The sequence below is a fragment of the Gigantopelta aegis genome, chromosome 4, assembly GCF_016097555.1.
Source record: "Gigantopelta aegis isolate Gae_Host chromosome 4, Gae_host_genome, whole genome shotgun sequence".
NCBI lineage: Eukaryota > Metazoa > Mollusca > Gastropoda > Neomphalida > Peltospiridae > Gigantopelta > Gigantopelta aegis.
Genome location: NC_054702.1, coordinates 85,894,070 through 85,914,317, shown reverse-complemented (window position 1 = coordinate 85,914,317; position 20,248 = coordinate 85,894,070). Strand labels below are relative to the sequence as shown.

Here is a 20,248-nt window from a genome sequence, read left to right as displayed (position 1 = left end):
GGTTTAACTGTATTTTGGGAAGTAAGGCAGACATTTAATATTACTATCTTACAAACTGAAACTTTAAATACAATAAGCAGATAACCAAATTGTTCTAAAGATTCAGACAAGTGAAAAATGTGACAAAAAGCCAAGATAAGGTAAAAAAAAAGGAATATAAATTATTCATGCAGTTACTCACATCAGTTTGTGCAGACTCCTGAAACATAAGTAAAGCACAAACATAAGAGTTAAAAAAAAAATGGAAGGAAAGAGAAATAATTAAAGTTAAACAATATTAGAAAAATAAGCATAAATAAAACGTGATCGAAAAAACTTCAAGGAATTTGGTTACATTAAAAAGTGTTAATAAAAATTAAAATAAACTAAGCAAATACACAATAATGTATTTGCCCAACCCCAAATGTTAATTTTGTTAAAAGGAACATATTACATGGGTTCAAACTGCAAAATGCACCAGTATAATCAATATTTGGAATCCTTTAATATTTTGTAATCGAGAGCAGGAAACTCCAAACATTAAACTTAACTGTAAAAAAACAAAAAAACAAACCCTCACTTATAAAAATGCCCATAGATGCCCTTCCTCTTGTGATATGTAATGCGAGAAAGGGCCATAACTCAGGTAATATAGACTTGATTTTATATCTAAACACCATCATTCAGTTTTATTTATTAAATAAAATATTTAAATTAAAAAACATTAAAATATCAAAGTATCCACTGAAAACACCTGACAGATGTAAGCAAATATTTCTGATGGAGTAGATGAATGAGACATACAAAGTTCAGATGGAAACAACAGACAAAGCCGTGACTATCTGCCGCCTTAACTACCCGCAGCTGCTATCACAAAAAACAAATGTGGAACATCTACAACCCTTACAGTATCTTTCTTTGACCTGGTGCGTGGAGGAATGGTGGGGGGAGGTTCAGCATGTGAGGAACCAACGCCGTCCGCAGCATGCTTCACGTCACCGTTCTCATGTGAGCGGATTTTCGGTGGAAGTGCTGGAGGGGTGTCTTCCTTGATGGGGAAGTCTCTTGCTGGATGAGCCTGGGGGTCGAGGGTCAACATGCGGTCAATCAGGCTCTCCACGTCCGGTCCGAGATCCTCGAGACGCTCTTCTTCGGGTCTTCCGTCCACGTTGTCTAGCAGGTTGGCAGGCTGGAAGACAAAACAACACATTACATTTTAATTGTGTAACATGCAGGTACCACAATTTGTTGGATTATTTAAAACAGTTTTCGCAATATTTTTTTAAATGCCTTTAATTCCAAAATAAGTATTTAAGACCATTGTTATGTCTTTTATATCCAATTTTGTTTTAAAAATACTTTTATTACCAAAACTCCTTACCAGTACAAATAGTCCTTTAATACTAAACATATCAACATCATTACAGACAATGAACAATTAAGGCATGATTTCATGAAATCAACCAAAGTACTGCTACATCACCAGTAAATTAATGACATGATATAGTTACCTTTGGAGGTGGAGTTGGCGGTTGAACTGGTAGTGTTGACCTGCAGAAACAAATTAGTAATATCTCAATTTAGTGGGTATTTACTCTAAGCTAACCAAGGGATAACGACATACATTATCTAGTCATATTGCACATGTATATATCTGGTTGTATTGTATATGTATTACCAAAAATGCTCCAGTCTGCATTAGCTGCATCATCACTGTAAAAACTAGTACTAAAAACATCAACACCAAAATGAGAAGACATACAACAAATAAATGAACAACATCTTCAGTAATAGTCTACAAAAATACATACTTATAACACAGCTGAGAAACATTAAAAATATATACATATATATATATTATATAGCAGAACACACCTTAGTCCACTATATGCTGACAGAAACCAAATCTGTTATTACAATGTAACATATAAAAATAATTATATCTATTTAACACCCCTTCCCTCCAAGCTATATTGAAGGTTGTGATAAAAAGCAGGTGTGCAGATACCCTCAAATAAAACAAAATTTATAAGTAATATACTGGCTAAAAGAATATCTTCGATTGTGTATCTGACATCTTGTGTCCCATACACACTATTTATACTACCTGACTATAATACCACTTGTACTTGCTCTGTTACTATCTAATTAACTATCTAAATATCTACAAATATTGTGGTTTTTACAACCATTACTAATAGTAATAAATATGCTACTCCTACTGCTAATAAATACTATGGTACGACAGTACATTTACTACTAGTAACTGCTCCTACTAAATGATTATATAGTAAAAAAATTTTACTTACTACTATTTTATTCTTACATATACTATAATATATACACAGTAACTGCAGCAACCCCTGCAATTAAGAAAATGTCCACGGCAAAAAAACTACATGTCATTGGAAAAAAACACCTGAATATGGCCCAAGGCAAAAAAAATGCTGTGGAAGATTAAAAACTCCACAGCATTGCCGACTGTCATGGGCAATTGCTGGGGTTGCTGCAGTAACTAATACCTGCCATGCAACTACTTCAACTAAAGTAAGCGTCAAGAGGGATCTTCACAAACAAATGTTTTTAATCCCCCTTCACCTCCACCACTGGATTATGAGCCTGTAACATGTGAGATAACTACTTTGGTTATACTACTACTACAGCTGCTACTGCGTTGCCTCTTTACTGCTGTAGACTGAAAATACTACAACTACTGTCAACTAGTTATTTTGACTACATCACTACTGCTACCATTACTACTTGTATAATATAAATCCCAGTACCGTTAGTTGCAACATGACACCATACCATTTTTTGAATTACCATTGCTTACCTCTCAACAATATAGGGTCTTTTTGCAATCATGGTCACTGAACTACACCTCATCAACAATTTTTTAATAATTTTTCTTTATTGAATATCATTGAAAACCAGCAAGAAAATCAACGTGAGATCATTAGTTATTTCTATACATCTTCCTGTTCAAAATCAAACAAGGTACAGCTGCACATTGGTCAAACAGTTATACAGATCAAAGTTAATTAATTGAACCAGCGAACAGTAATTCAGGAGAAATGAACTTGAACAGTAATTCAGCAGAAATGAACTTGATTGTTATAGCAGGAAAAGAGATTATATGGAGAGGAAGAGAGGAGTAACAGAGAGACAGAGCAGAGTGGCTTACTGTTCAGAAGAATGGTTTTCCTCCAATACTATACTATTCCGCTGAGCCCTGGAACGGGAAATTAGAAAGATCAGAGAAGAACCAGACAGTCAAAGACTAACGTATTAGTAAAATCGTACAATGTCTGCTTGAGTTTTAGAACACACTGTTTGAAAATGTCGTCATCTTCAAATCTATAATCAGGATTCTAACTTTTAAAATTATTTTTCACTTTCCATGTTCATTCTTTTACCTTTAAGACTTGTTTGTAATATATTACCAAAATATAACAATATCTTTTATATATGAAGAAAAGAAGCGCACTTACATTAGATATATTTGTTGATACAAACTTAAATTATTAAACAAAATTTGCCATATGGATATTTATCTTCTTGTAAATTATGTTAATGTTGCTGCTTGACTTTTGGCTTTTAAATAGTAATATGTACATGCAAGGAGAGCTGCAAATTATTCATAATTAGCAGCTTTAAATGGTTATCATGCATATGATAATCATCAACATATATGGCCAACTTTAGGCGAAAAACCCCAACAACTTTGTTGATGCCTTTCCAAAAGTTAACTGTCTATTAAGAATTTAAATATAGGCTTGTCTTAAACTACCATTATGTTTGCAATATTAATAGACATACCTGTATAGTTAAAACAATTAGTTACCTTATTTTTATTATTATTGTTTTTCACAATTCTGTTTAAAATGTATTAATAAATTAAGTACATCACAAAGCATAAATTTATCAAATTTGTATCTAATTTTCATTATTATTCATAATTACCTAGTGCTAGCACAACCAATATGCTAGTCATAACCTCCACAACAGAATTGTCTCCCTTGCCAGATGTGCATGAGTACATCCACACATGGATAGACCATCAACCTATCATCGATAGGGGTGGGTGGGAGGTTACCTTGATTGTGCTAGCACTAGGTAAGTATAATTAATAATGAAAATTAGAAACAATAGACCATCAACCTATCATCGATAGGGGTGGGTGGGAGGTTACCTTGATTGTGCTAGCACTAGGTAAGTATAATTAATAATGAAAATTAGAAACAAATTTTCTAATACGTAGTGTTATTCAACTTGCTGTGCTAGCACAACCAATATTATATAACGGACGTGATTTAACACTTACCCATTTAACAACAGTGGTTATTTTCAAGTAATAATGGCATGGTGTCAGATAACCACGACATACGAGGTAAAATAGTCAAAGTAACTTTTAATATCAATAGATTACAAACCCAAATTCACATTAAAATCCATTACACAAAGAAAAGTGAGGTAAAATATTTCATCAGGTAAATGGAATAAAAATGACACAGCCCCAGATAGTACATCGTGGTTATCTGACACCATACCATTACTTGAAAAGAACTATTGTTATTGAATGGGCAAGTGTTAAATCACTACCTAGCTGGTGGATTTAACGATCTCTTGTCACAGCTTGCACTAGCGACCAGATAGAATAGAGGTTACCCCCCACCCTCGTGGCCCTGTACAGCAACATGACTTGCTGTCCCGCAATAACTGTCTGAATCCTGCGCATACTGCCATACTCAGAAATAGAAGCGGTCGAATGTGTGTCGACCCTTCCTAACTCCTGCATTCATGCAGGCCTTTCCCCAGGATTTTTTTAAGGCGCTTACATATATAGCATCATTATAACACAAAAATCAAGCCAAAAGAAGTGGGGTAGTGGGTTGAAAACAGTTAAGTGTTTGCCTTCAATCCATCAAATCATGTTGGGGTTGTTTTTGTGGGTTTTTTTTTTTTTGGGGGGGGGGGGGGGGGGGTGTTGTTAAAACTTAAAAAAAAAAAACCCCATCAATTCCCCACCCCCAACAATTTCATAATTTGCGCGATGTTGTTGCTGTTGATTTCAGCGTCGTGTTAAATGCTTGTCACCTCACAGTTTAACAAATACATATCTAGCATTATCTAACAAATATGATTATTGTAAACTAATTCAGTGTACATTTAACTGCAATTTGTATAAATACTGCATGTTCATTTCCTGCGATCGCGATCTCAGTGCGTGCTCTCGGCCATAGGTACAAAATTAACAAAGACAAAGGAAATAACGAAACTGCAGTTAGGTATTCATTGATGCAAACAACTATTGTTTTTCTACACATTTACATCAAGATTTACTTCCGTGTAATCGTATTGTTCATGTCCGCAACGATGTCTCTTGACACATGGGTGTCAGCTGACTCTGAAGCGTGACGTATATTACGCCGAGAGCTTTCCTCAGTTCAGCCAACGAACTATTTGATTGGTGTCCGTCGTGTCCATTTGGTTTAACGTGAAGTGCACAAACCAGTGTAGCGAACGTTTTGTTTTCGCTTGGTCTGGCTGAACTCAGCCCTTGGGATAGCCGACATGTCTTTTGGCCCTGAACTGGCATGTGTATTCAAATTGACATGCAGTGTCGGTTTGTTTTTATTACTTTGGTTCAAAGACTTTACAAAATTAAAATAATGGTGACATGTTTTACTCAAGAATTTCACCTTCAAAGATGTTTATTCAATTAATAGGTATTTTGTTTGATTTGTCTTGATGCGTAATTCCCAAGCATACAGACATTATTACAACAAGCATTATCTGGCGGATTAGTAGTAGCCGATCACCTGTACCACGTGACCAGCACAAGCCCGCCAACAATTAAAATGGTGCGATCAATGGACCTCAAAGTGAACATCTAAAGAATTGCAGAGATACCAAATGGAAGTGTGATAATGTGTGGTGAATGACGTTACGGATCACAGCTCCATTGTTTTGTATACATGTTACAAATTAAGCCTACACGGTCCTGCAGTTAAGGCGCTTACCAGACATGAAGGCGCTTACTTGGCTGGCTAAGGGAGCACGGGCCGTGTCGGCTTATCGCTCTAGGGAAACCCCTGTCATGACCATGATGATATCTAAAGAGTCACGGAACAAAATAACATGTGCTACTGTCATAGACTGCAGAATTGAGAACAAGGTTGATGGTCTACCCATGTGTGGTTGTTCTCGTGCACATTCGGCAAGGGAGACAATTCTACAGTGGATATGACTAGACTGAACAGCATGTTGGTTGTGCTAGCTCAGTAAGTTGAATAAGACTATATGAACTGCAAAGACTATTATTGGGCTCGAAATAGTATCCTGCAAAAAGTGAAAAACAGTCCATTGTTTTAGACCAAGCAGGTGGAATAGAAATTCACCTGCTAAACCAAAAACATTGCAGGTCATTTGTTTTTCAATAGAGATGTTTGTACAATTATCTCATCTGCTACTTAACTGTTAATTCTGACATCTATTACATTTTAATCCCATAATACCTAAAATTCATCTCGGAGGTCATGGTTTTTCACACACTATACCCAACCCTCACCTCAACCTGTGCTATCTTTGTTTTTTCGTTAGAAGGACGTATTTCCTTTGGCCTGCTATTTTAGAACAATAAAAGCAGGCCATATTTTACTTCCTATTGCGAGCCCTGTATTGTCAGTGGTGTTAGTAAAGAATACATGGGAGGGTTAATTTGGTTTTCCTAGCCTTGTGTTAGCAATGCGTGCAGCCCCCACAGAAAACTTGCTGATCACCGAGGACAGACAACGGGCAAGAATCACTAGTAAATACCTCTGTAATAGCTCTTCTTGTACACACTCTAATAGGGACCTGCTAAAAAGTAGAGTCATTGAATAATCAACATAACACCATTATCGTAATACACATTTTGAAATATTAATCACATCGTTAAGCACTTTTAAATATTAATTATTGTACTTTTTAATATTAATTATTGCACTGAAACTCAATGATTACTGCTGACAGTTATTTTAATTGGAGTAAACATGCTAGGATTCACTCCAGACTAGGAAACATGCCATGCTAATTGGAAGTTTAAGACCCCTGCACCAGATGCAAACAAGTTACACTAGAATTATTCAAGCTAAGAACCGTTTAATTTATAACCACAGGCATTACTAACAATACTGCTGTTTTCAGTATAAACTGGACTAAATTTTTTCTTCTACACACCTGCTAGCATCACAGCAACCTTCCAGCAATTTCTATTTAAGAAATGCAAACTAACAAAAGCATATGATTTTTTTTTCTTTTAAGGAATGCAAACTCGTGCAATTAAATCCCCACTCAATAATAACTGTAGCGGTTTTGTTTAATGAACAATGTTTAAAAATATAACAAATATACAATGTTTCTTATTAGCAAAATCAATAATATGACAACAGCAATATCACAGAAAGACACAAAAATAAATTATAATACATAATATATTAAACTTTCTATGAATTAACATTGTGTTCAATAAAATTTCTGAAGTGAAACAGGGTCTTGTTCCAAAATATTTTATGTTCATCTAAATAAAATAAAAACTTGGTGTTCAGTCAGCAAACACAAACATTCTGAAAGTAATGCATTAAAAACAAATATTTTATTATAAATCCTGTCTTATTTGGCCATTCCATTTCACATCATCAAATTATTATATTCGTTTTAATTATGTAGTCATAAATGTGTATTAAAAAATCTGATCCTGGAATAAAAAATAAAAAAATTTGTTCAAGGGAAGTTATCAGTCATTTTATGTTGTTCAATTTTTGTAAATCAGCAACAGCTTTAAAAAACAAAGAGACAGAATAAAGTAATATTGCCATTGTGGAAAAAAAGTAATCTGTTTACATCTGTTAAAATAAAGAATCACATCTTACATGTTAAAATATTCCCTTCATGGAAACCATTTAATAATGTGATATGGAAAGTACACCACTTCATACAAAACAATCACAGTCAGACATGCTTAATTAGCAAAACACTAACTGCTGTGTTAACAATATAATTTATATTAATTTTAAAGTATTTAAAATTCTGCCCTAAATAGATTACATAAATATTACAATGCATTCAAGAAAAACAGAGGAAATTTCTTCATCATTTTATTTTTAAATGTTTGGAAAACTGCCCAATTTATAAATGCCTGAGAAGAAAATATGAAGTATGTGACATAAATCTTTTCCATTCTACATCTGAACATGTACAGCTGATAATATTCAAAATCAGAATCCACAAAGCAGAGTTCATTTTTTCCCAAGCCATTATATGCAAATCTGGTTGAAATTCCAGTGAAACTACTGTAAATCATGAAATTAACGTGAGCAAAGTATTAATGTGAAAAATGCTTCCAATGTATTGGGGCAATAATAACTTAATGCATCATATTTTTAACCTTGATGTAACCACCAAGAAAAAAAAAAAAAAAAAAAAAAAATAGAATCCACTAGAAGTGTATCTGTAAATAATAATAAAAGAAATGTATTCTGGACAACCGAAACAAACAGTCCATGAATTGTTGTTGTTGTTGTTTTGTTGTTAAAACCAGTAGACAGGGCATAAAATTTGAATATTTCAGACAATCGATATGTCGTTCGTATAGTTTTACAGGGTTCTTACACTTGAAAAAAACACAAAAATCCAAGGACATTACCAGGACTTTTTTTGTATATTTTAAAAAAATTCCAGGACATAAAATGTTCAATGAATGAATGTTTTTATCACAAATTGTCTGAATTTAGACACGTTATGACGACAACAAAAGTAAAGATGCGGAAAAAACCAACCACCAAATGTTTGGCCTAAATTTTCAGGACACAATGAAATTTAATGCTTTTTCCAGGACATTCCAGGCCTGGATTTTAAAATCACAAAATTCCAGGACATTCCAGGATTTCCAGGACGTGTAAGAACCCTGTTTTAGTGTTTACATAAACAATTTTCTTCACTAGTTCAAATACAAATAAAAATGTTAATGGGCCACGTTAATCAAACAAGAATCTAATATGAACAATTTTCATAGCTTATCTTCATAAAATTTCCTATTATAAATAAAATAAAATAAATAATATTTTTTTTTATGATAGGACCAACTTGAAAGCTGCCATTTACATTTCAGCACACTACCCCATCAGTTCTTTGAGTACTTGTTGGCGCCAAACAACAGTTTGAATGAACCGATAATAGACAGGGAAGCATTGAACTTAATGTTTGTGCTGCCTTTGTATCACTGCGCTGCCGACTTTGTATCAACCGCGGAGCTGATTTCAAACGGATATATTGTATCTTTCTCACACCAGCAATGTAGGCCCGTTCTCTTATTATTTTCTTCAAAAAACAGTGATGAAATAAGCAACACGTCTTTTTAGATTTTCTGATGACTGATTACAGCTTTTGCATGAACGATCCATCATTTATGTTGATATTGGTTTTGCATAACTAACAAACGACAAAATCGTTTGTTCCAAATTTTATGCACAGAGCAGATTTATTGTCATATCTCCACACTGTGTCATTTTTGTGGAGGAAATTACTACTGAATAACACAAATAGCTAAATTCAACTGGTTTGGCTGTCAAAACAAATGCCAACTGGTGGTGTTTAACTGAAGTAAATTCTGTTTAAACAATACAGTATTTTTTTGTTTGCAATGTGATCTTTAAGGTTTTTTTGTGAGACGCATTAATAACAAATATGCATTTTAGTGTGTACCCAATATCATGATGCATTATTTTTCCTGATTTACAATATATAGATTTAGCTCAGCTGAAAGAAAGTTATTCTAACAGGCAATGTGAGAGCATGCATCAAGTATGTCTGAACACAAAAAGAGTTACATATCCTTAAAAGTCCTTAATTATTAATTGGACATTTAACATTAAAAGAAAAACAAGAAAAAATAGTTTTCTGTCAACAATACATAGTTTGTATTTTATACAAATTTATGTCAAAGACAACAAAAAAAACCCCTATAGTATCAATAGATCAAATGGTAAAAATTAGACAAATATTTAAATGTAAAAAACCCAAACTGGATTTATCAAAACCAATGTATCTAGAATTGTATATTACACAAATAACCTTTCCTAGGACACCTGCAATGATGACACACTCAGCTGGGATGCTCTTGGATCAAAACGTTTGTCTGGAGATGCATGCAAAATGTGAAAATGGCTCATACTCACTTTTTAGAAAGGTCATCTTCTGGCCATGGCCTAGCAGTGTCAAAGCGGTCATCCTATAAATTCAATGTTTGCATTAAATAAGTTTGAAAACACAGTCTATACCAAATAACAAAAAATTAATTTATTGACTTTAAAACCACTGACACTAGTTTATTTAACAGCGTGAATTTGTTGTTGTTGTCATTCTGGCTTTTATAGTAGTTCCAAAAGCATTGTATGCAAATAGGAAAAGACATGTACCTCGTGAACTAGGGAAAGAATTACATTTCCTGACAACCAACCACAAGAAACCGGTAAAAACATATTTGTCAAACATTTTTTTAATACTATGCACAACTGATATCTTATTCCATTACAATAAAAGCAGACTTATTATTTACCAAAATCATAATACATATTTTAATCACACTGCAAGATACTTTTAAAATCAGAAACTGTTTTTGAATCATGTCTTACTCCAGATCACATTAATAAATATAGTGAATTAAGACATACCAAGACAAAATCATTGTGCTACAATCTTTGAAAATATCAGTTTGACAAAATTACCAGGAATGCATAAAGACTCTTTCATTGAAAAGAGATTTTGTATTAAATTTTTATTAATAACAAAAGGAAATTAATATAAGTTAGCATCAAAAGATTATGTTCCTCAAAGACCCAAACTTTACAATATATTTATGTGTGCTACAAAAAGCATTAGAAATGACATGACCTGTGCTTGATACACAAACTCACTCTCTTTACTAACCGCTCATTTTCAAAGGCTAAAGAAGAAATTTCTAACAAATAGCAAGTCTTATAATAGTGAACGTAATTACTTTGCCATCTGCTGTATTCCATGGCTGAGCAAGCTCATAAACCTCTGTCTCCTGTAACAAACATCAGTGATTAGTAAGCAAGTAATGCATGCGTCAAGTAAGTCTTGCGGGTGATGAATGTAAGAATGCCAGCAGTGGTAAATTATAGGCAGGCACTGAGATAAGCATAGCATGGACAGCCTGTAATTTATGGGTTTGGTAATCTATAGGTTACGGTACCGGCCTCGGTGGCGTCGTGGCAGGCCATCGGTCTACAGGCTGGTAGGTACTGGGTTCGGATCCCAGTCGAGGCATGGGATTTTAATCCAGATACCGACTCCAAACCCTGAGTGAGTGCTCCGCAAGGCTCAATGGGTAGGTGTAAACCACTTGCACCGACCAGTGATCCATAACTGGTTCAACAAAGGCCATGGTTTGTGCTATCCTGCCTGTGGGAAGCGCAAATAAAAGATCCCTTGCTGCCTGTCGTAAAAAGAGTAGCCTATGTGGCGACAGCGGGTTTCCTCTAAAAACAGTGTCAGAATGACCATATGTTTGACGTCCAATAGCCGATGATAAGATAAAAAATCAATGTGCTCTAGCGGCGTCGTTAAATAAAACAAACTTTACTTTTTTACTATAGGTTACGAAAAATATTAAAAGTTTACAATTTCCATTCTTCCTTTCACAGACAGACAGCTGTTTTATTCATTCTAAGCACTGTTCTATACATGTTCTTGAACATGTATGTGTATTTTATATTTGAATAACCAGGGAGTATTTTGTTCAGTATCGCGTCGCGATTCCCTATGTAAGTTTCAGAGATCACTACACAATTTTAATAGATTAAACTGTAGTTGCTAATCAATTTTCAATTGATAAGAAATATTGCTCATCAAGATTTTGAAAACAAAATGTTCCCTGATAACACTCAAATGATATATGTTGTGCAGTTGTCGTTTAATAAGATTTAGTGAAGAACAAAGGACCATTCTCGATTTACTTGTCAACCTGAACGACCATTCTCCACTTATTTTGATGCTAGAAATAAGTCATCTGTGCACTATTCCAGTCTAAAAGTATATGAATGTTAAAAATAAGCAATAAATCTGTGCATGACTACAGGTAACTATTTTCTATTAACATAAATATTTAAAAAAAAGAGAGAAAAGTTAAAAAGCTATTAATAAGCTGTATGGAAGACATGACCAATACTATTAACCAAGGCCCCGTTCCATGAAGCGATCTTAGCGCTATGATCACCTTAAGTGCATTAGGTAGTTATGCAATTAAGGTGATCTTAGAGCTAAGATCGCTTCATGGAACGGGGCCCAGACTTTTAAGCTTATGTACCTCAGAAGGTACCGTCCACTCCAGTCCATGGACATATTTTTTTAAGATAAAAATTTCTTTTAAACATGCTTGTAGAATTACTGATCAAAACAAAGATGGAATAAAAGCCTGCCTTGAGGAGCTACAGGAAAAATATATCATACAGTTAGTACATGTGGTTTTAGTATCTAATTTAAACTGAATATTGTTAGTTTCGTGCCACTGTTTTAAAAATTCATCAATAGAAATACTTAGAAATAAGCGTAACCTGACAGTTTCAAGCTTGGGTAGTAATATACAGGATTCACATGCTTGTAGCAGTATAATTAATCAACAGTATAAAGTAGCATTATACTTTATAATCAATATGCAAAAAATAAATAAAAACATTCTGAAAATATTTTTGCACCTACCTTAGCAGCCTCAAAATTCATATTCACTGTGAAAAAATATAAAAGTATTATTATTCAACAATTAAACAAAATTATTTGACACAGAAGCTTATTTTTAATATTACCTATCATAGTGTATGTTTTAGACACCACACAATGTCAATAAGCAAAACATCTGAGTTGAAGGCAATTTGCTGTTTGACCTCAATGAAATAAAACTAAAAAATGGTTGTAGAATACAAGGCATTATTATATACAAATATATTATAAAACATTTGATACACCAAAGAAAAAGATGACCAATAATGCAATGACTCAAAATGAGTAACTTTGTAAATTATTTAAACACATGTAGCAAGATTATTCAAGGACATCAATTTTGTACTGAATTATGAAGTATCAAAATTATCTTTTACTGTTTAATTAATGTTTAACACTTGTTTATAAAGCACAATATATACAAGTTTCAATGGACTGATGTTTTTATCATATAACATCATACTTTCAGAATTTTATAACTTCGCAAACTTGGAGTGTTTTCTCTTTTATAGATACATTACCTGTCCTCAACAATGTAAATTAATCAAATTATGGTCACTTCTGTTTAATGATACAAAAAGCTTAGATACATGGCTAGAACAGGAAAGTTTGTTCATATAATAATTGTATACCTTCAATATCACACAATCTCTAAGCAAAAGAATGTGAGATAGGTGTTTGACTTTGTTTAAAACTTTTGCATGAGAAAACAGAATCCTGCCTTGAATAGAAGCTGTTCAAGGATTTACAGTAAATAAATATTAAATAGTGAACATAAGTCAAATTTACCTGTTAATTCAATACTGTTGGTTGCCTGACTTTGTCTGGCTGTTTTCTTGGAAGATATCCTTCTTGGCACATCTTCAAGAAACTAAAGATGATAATTTAGATAACAGATTAGATATATAAAACCATGGTAGGTAGTTGTATCAAACATTATTTTTCAATAACAATAATTATGTATTAAAATTTTTATTATGCAGTTCACATCAAATATGGTAATGTTCATTTATATTTTGAAAATGTATTTTAGGCATTTAAATCTGCAGATTTCCATAAAATGCCTAAGAGTACAAAATAAATCACACTAATAAATTAGTCTTATTAAATAATCTGTGAAGGAAACAAGATTTTGAGCCAACTAAACACCCAAGCAAAGCTAAAAACATACACAACCAGTATAGCTGAAATTAAAAAAGTAAATAAATTATAAATTAAAAAAAAAAAAAAATGTTGACCAAGTTTCGTAAAATTAATGCAACTCACATGCAAGTGTAATAATTTCTTTCTTATCCATATTATTATGAATTTAGTTTTTTGAATAATGAGAACTATGCCAAAATGATGATGAAATGATGTCATCATTATCCATATTATTATTTAAAAAGTTTTAATAATGAGAACCGCGCTAAAATATTTCAAATGTAACTCGAAAGAGATGACGAAATGACGTCATTTTGGTAAGTGACGTTATCTTCCATTTATTGAAAATTTACATCAAATCACCAACCAATGACAAAACAAAATAAAGTTAAAATGACGACACATTTGTAATGTGATTACTTGTTATTACACTTGTGATTCTTATGGTTTTTATTAAATCGGTTATGTTGAACCGTGTGGATAATAAAATATCATACTCCTTCGTCATCTGTCTCAACAGTGTCAAAGTGATGAGGAGGATTTCGCGACTTTTCCAGTAGGTCTTTGGTCAATCGGCGAGTTATGTCACCTTGAAAGAATGGATGCTGAAAAAAAATTATAATAAAGTACAGAGATATTAATGTTTCTATCACTATTTTCCATTTATTAACAAATCTAGCAATAAAATATATCAGATTATTAGTATTGTTCATTTATAATTCAGTGCCAATTTTGATGCCAATAGAAATAAACAAGTTTTAAAACAACTCCTTTAGGAAGAATAGTCTATATTCATTCTACTCTTCCTACAAGAAATAACTTGACAAGAATGCAAATATAAAATGCAATATGCACGAGTTTTAAATTTCAGATGCATTTCTTCATATAATGAAACTATAAATAGCTAATAGGTTCTCTTTGCTTATTAAAGATTATAAAACACTTGTACTTTAAAAAAACAAGAAAAAACCCCAACATAATTATGGACTGGTAAACACTTACTTCTAGTAGTTTACTAGCTGATGGCCTTCGCTTTGGATTTTTTGTTAGAGAAACTTTCACAAAATGTTGAAAAACGGGACTCCTGAAAGAACAAAATAGAAAAGTAATTAATATGAATCCAGCAAAGATTAGTTCAATTTAACAAAGATATATTTTTTAATTAAATACCTTAAATTTACGATTATCTCTTGGCTAACGTGTGTGCAGTAATGAATAAATAAACTGAAGATTATTCTGCCATCTTGCAAATAAAGCATAAATAAATAAATATTATTTACCATTTGTTTTTATCCTTGAGTTGTGGAGGCTTAAATCCACTTTTTGACATCAAAAACAGTGCTCTGAAAATGCAATATTAAAATATAGATTAAATACTGAAGTTAAATATCATTAAACATGGAAATATATCAACAGTAAAATTAAATAATACAATAAAGGTATTATTTATTAAACTCAAATAATAAACTATATGGGATGAGGTTTCAGCAGTCTCTACATTCATTGGTTGAAAGTTAAAACAAAATTAACTGCGAAATCACAAATATAATTCATATATCCAAATTATATATAGAGAATAACTGTATACTTCTTATGAAAAGCTATATGTCTGCAAATATACAAATTTAAACAGAGAGAGAGAGAGACAGAGAGAGAGAGAGACAGAGAGAACAGAGACAGAAAGTAAGAATGAAATGTTTTATTTAATTACGTACTCAAGACAGTTTTTTTATTTAGAGATAGAGAGAGGATGACTGTTTTTGTTTTTAGTTTCTGATTTTATAACACTGGTTTATTACCAAAACTAGATCAAGGGTTAAAACCTTCACTCAGACCTGTATTTCACCTCAGATTTTAGCCATGTTTGCTGAATCATGATTCGAAGTTTATTTCATTATGAATGCATGTGACCAATAGAAAATATTCAAGAAAAACCCACCTCATCGGATGCAAGTCAAACATAGGTGGCTGCAACTCTGCAAATTCAATGGCTGTTATACCAACAGCCCAGATATCACACTGTTGGTTGTAACCTCCTTTCCTTTCAACTGCTGCTACTTCAGGGGCCATCCTGAATACAGTGAAATATCAAACATATGTAGCATACAAGGATCTAAAGTCTTCGCTCATTTAGATTAATTAATTTTAAACAGGCAACCAAAGCTAATGATCAAAAGAAAGTATACCTAAACATTTGTATGTGAAATTGCACATCTGATCCCTAGTGCTGTTTGTGAACTGCTATGTACATATTTGATGGTAATTATTGTGTATACAATACTCACATTTCTCTAAAGGATTATACTTTCGAAATATGCTTGTTTCAACATGTGTTTTGTGGGTTTTTTTACCATTTCTCTAAAATGATCGGTATTCTTTCACCTCAATAAATAACATCTTTAAATTAAACTTAATAACAGTAAAATAAAATCCCCCCTAAAAATATATTAAATAGTTATGAAAATTATTAGTCCTACAAATGTTTTTCTTACCAATAGGGTGTTCCTATGAAAGATTTTCTTTTGCACATTGTAGCTGTTATCTGGGCAGACACACCAAAGTCAGCTGAAACAAAAAAGACAATGTCATTATTTAAGTTGAATAAAATCACACTGCAAACAATAAGATTTAACAAGTAATCTTTAATCAAGCTTAACAATTCTTAAGTGTTTGAGGGCAAGACGTAGCTCAGTGGTACATCGCTTGCCTCATGCATGATTAATCTAGGATCAATTCCCGTTGGTGGACCCATTGGGCTATTTCTCGTTCCAGCCAGTGATCCACAACTGGTGTAACAAAGGCTGTGGTATGTACTATTCTGTCTGTGGGATGGTGCAAAGAAAAGATACCTTGCTGATAATCAAAAAGAGTAGTCCATGAAATGGCGACAGTGGGTTTCCTCTCTCAATATCTGTGTGGTCTTTAACTATATATTCGACGCCACATAACCGTGTTGAGTGCGTTGTTAAATAAAACATTTCCTTCCTCCTTAAGTATTTAGTTTTAAGTATGCAATGCTTTCGTTTTAGAAGGAAATTACACAATGATCAACAACATAATTCAATCAACATGTGAAACTACTTGTTGAAGCAAATAAATAAACTGATGTAATGATTAACAAAAACGTTTGCCATTAGTATTGATATTAACATCTAACAACAGTACTGGTGAGGTACATGATATGTCCGCCAGGATTTTGATGGAAAACCATAAATATTAATGAATATGTTATGGGTACGATTCAATTAAAATTATGTGAAATATTTGCAATGGGATGGATGAACAGTTTGTTTTGGACCAACTACTGATAATACTGTATCCATTGGAGAAGGTGCTGATTAATGAAGTTATTGTTATTTATTAGAAAGGGAAATTCCACCATCCCAAGTTGTTCCTACATGTGAGGTTTGATGATCCTGTATGTATCTGTATGCAAGATATGATGCGGACAAGGATTTACTTGTATGTGCAGTATACCGTGAAAAGTAGATCACAGTGACCTAGTAATAGTATGTGACACACCCCCATTCCAAGTTGTTCCTACATGTATGTGAGGTTTGATGTCCTGTATGCATCTGTATGCAAAATATGGTCCAGACAAGAATTTACTGTTACGTGTAGTAGACTGTTAAAAGCAGGTCACCGTGACCTAGTAATAGTATGCGACACACTGCCATCCCAAGTTGTTCCTACATGTGAGGTTTGATGGTCCTGTATGCAAGATACGATCAATACAAGAAAAGGCTAACAGATGAACAATGCCATACCATAATATGACCCATCATCAACAGGCACATAAAAAGTAGACCAGTGATACTTAAATCCTAAGTTAAAACTGAATTCCTTGAGATTTTTGCCCAATAAACACTATTTTGGTCAGCATTTGCTTTGCTTTTTTTAAATCAATCAGTGTAATAGATATTTACATAATAATGTACACAGCATAGAGATGAGAAATATAAAATACACATGTTAGAAGCTTTCAATGAAACAGCAAACAGGTAATGAAACTAAATATTCTTACCTAATTTGACGTCCCCTTCGTCAGTCAGCAGAATATTAGCACCCTGTGAATAAAACATCATTTATTTAATAATCTAAGAGATGTGTATTAACTCTGAATACTAAACAGAATAAAATTTTAATTACATCAAAACAAGAAATGATGACCGACAGCTTTAAAAAAAATAAAAATAAAAATTAACTATACCTAAAATAATAAGTTTCCTCAATCAAGAATGTCATACTAAATAAAAACAACAATTAATAATAAAACATAAAATAAAAAATAAAAATCCCAGAAACCCAGAAATATGTCTTGAACAAATTTGATATAGATACTAATACAAGGTACTCATTTAACTACTGTAATAAAAAATAAATCTTTTGTAATTTTTTCCTTTAAATCGTACAAATAAAATCCATACCTTGATATCTCTATGCATTTTGTTTTTGCTGTGAAGATATCTTAAGCCTCTGAGAGTCTCCCTGCACAGGAAAGCAATCTGTAGCTCTTGCAATGGCCCAGTTACTAAAATCACATACAAATAGTCCATACAAGTCTGATTAAGTAATAATGTTAAATTTTCAGGAGTACAGAACACAATATTCATACAAACTGTCATTCTATTTGTATGTCTATTACGCAACTTTAAAATCATTCTAAAATTAAAAGTTGCAAACAGATCTAGACAGTTGGACACATGATGTGCAGCATATTAGTAGTTAAATGGAAAATGATTATCTTAACAATAAATCAGTTAGGTAGTTCACCGACTACACAAAATTATTCACTGGTTATCTACATGTAGGTAAAAAGAAAATGAACTAACTATCCAGTTACCTAAAATGTGGAAATATTATCGGAGTACCGAAAGTGTTACCCATAAAATGTTTCAGTGAAAACATGAAAATCACATAATATTGAGTATCATGGCTGATTAGGTATCAAGAAAGAGAAGATTCATCTTGTAAAGAATAAAAGATTAAGATATTTAAATTACCAGGGCACCTGAACTGCATATATATATATCAGGGGTAGCACAGTATAAAAAAATAATGGTATAGCTCGAGGTTGCCACTCTTTTCAAATTTACCTGTGATGGACATTTTCACAGATTCAACAAATATAACCCAGAAAGAAAAAAACAGTGGTACAGTATAAATATACAGTATATATTTCTAAAATATTGCAATTGACCATTAAATATATACCTATATGTAATATTTAATGTAAATAGGTTATGCTGAAGACCTTTTAACATACATGTTGTGTATACTAGTATACTGATGGAAAAAAATAAGGAAACACATAAATAGTAACAGTAAATATTAACTGTCACTAAAACCCCCATCTACAGTATCAGGAAGTTAACCATATTACTGTCAGTCAGTCTGACAGTACTGACATTCAGTCCCACATGATATCTCTGTACAATATACAGATATGACTTTTCTAGTAGTGAATTAAATTTAGTTTTAAATAGCATATGTAACTTTATCTATTTTCATCAGTATATATACTCTGTCTCGGGCAAGTCTAAGTTATAAACTAATGCTATGAAATACAAAAAACAATTGTCTTGTTTTCATATGGTACTGTAAAATACTTTTCACAGGGACAAATTTTCGCGATTTTTAATGAAAATGAGTCTGTTCGTGATAATTTATTTTCGTGAATTCCCCATCTCTTCCCCTGAAAAAAAAAAAAACCCTGAAGTACCGGTACTGATGTCAATAATTTTAACCCAAAAACAAAACGAAATTTGAAGGCGTAATGCTAGCTCAAGTTTGATTTAAACAATATTTATTACTATCAAAATACTTGCTCAGTATGGAGTTTGATTGACTAAGAGGCAAAATCTTTGATGTGAAGACCCTCTATGAACTACGAATAGTGTGTCGCTGTACAAGCCCACCCCAGATTTTTTTTCACTTCCACATTTTAACATACTATGATGTTTACTTCCATTTTTTAAACATGTGTTGCTTTCATCGCCAGCACTTACGAAAGAAAACTATACAATTTGTAGTATTGTTTATTATCTTATAATATATTGTCTGTACTTATGTATTTAATTTTTATTTTTATTTTTAAATGTTGCATTGTTACTACTAGTCCCATGCAACAGAAACTAACGAGGTCTTGGGACTGATTGAACGATACTACTTTTGTTTGGTCTTTTTTTTTTTTTTTAACTTCTGACTACTGCAAGTGAGATATTTCATTCGACGTCTCGCCAATCGACATACTGTACACTATATACAGTGCATTACCCAATTCATATTTTCCACTGTTTTGCACACGACACTTACCGGATATGATTTATTAAAAGGAAACGGAACT

General features: G+C 32.6%; 1 protein-coding gene across 6 annotated transcripts in view; it reads right to left on the bottom strand.

Annotated features, from left to right (window-relative positions):
- The window catches only part of LOC121371286 (mitogen-activated protein kinase kinase kinase kinase 5-like), a 66,072-nt gene that overhangs the window by 37,415 nt on the left and 8,409 nt on the right, over positions 1-20,248 (bottom strand). The window contains exons 5-20 of one of the 6 annotated variants that reach the window (XM_041497064.1): positions 18,330-18,433; positions 17,927-17,969; positions 16,395-16,467; positions 15,842-15,973; positions 15,183-15,245; positions 14,905-14,986; positions 14,400-14,507; positions 13,549-13,630; positions 12,742-12,767; positions 11,018-11,068; positions 10,197-10,249; positions 6,799-6,840; positions 3,164-3,211; positions 1,491-1,530; positions 887-1,168; positions 182-199 (exon numbers count right to left, since the gene is read on the bottom strand). In XM_041497064.1, the coding sequence (XP_041352998.1) occupies positions 182-199; positions 887-1,168; positions 1,491-1,530; positions 3,164-3,211; positions 6,799-6,840; positions 10,197-10,249; positions 11,018-11,068; positions 12,742-12,767; positions 13,549-13,630; positions 14,400-14,507; positions 14,905-14,986; positions 15,183-15,245; positions 15,842-15,973; positions 16,395-16,467; positions 17,927-17,969; positions 18,330-18,433 (1,247 nt within the window). The remainder of the gene's footprint in view (positions 1-181; positions 200-886; positions 1,169-1,490; positions 1,531-3,163; positions 3,212-6,798; positions 6,841-10,196; positions 10,250-11,017; positions 11,069-12,741; positions 12,768-13,548; positions 13,631-14,399; positions 14,508-14,904; positions 14,987-15,182; positions 15,246-15,841; positions 15,974-16,394; positions 16,468-17,926; positions 17,970-18,329; positions 18,434-20,248) is intronic. The other 5 variants (XM_041497065.1, XM_041497066.1, XM_041497067.1 and 2 more) reach the window with 5 other exon arrangements.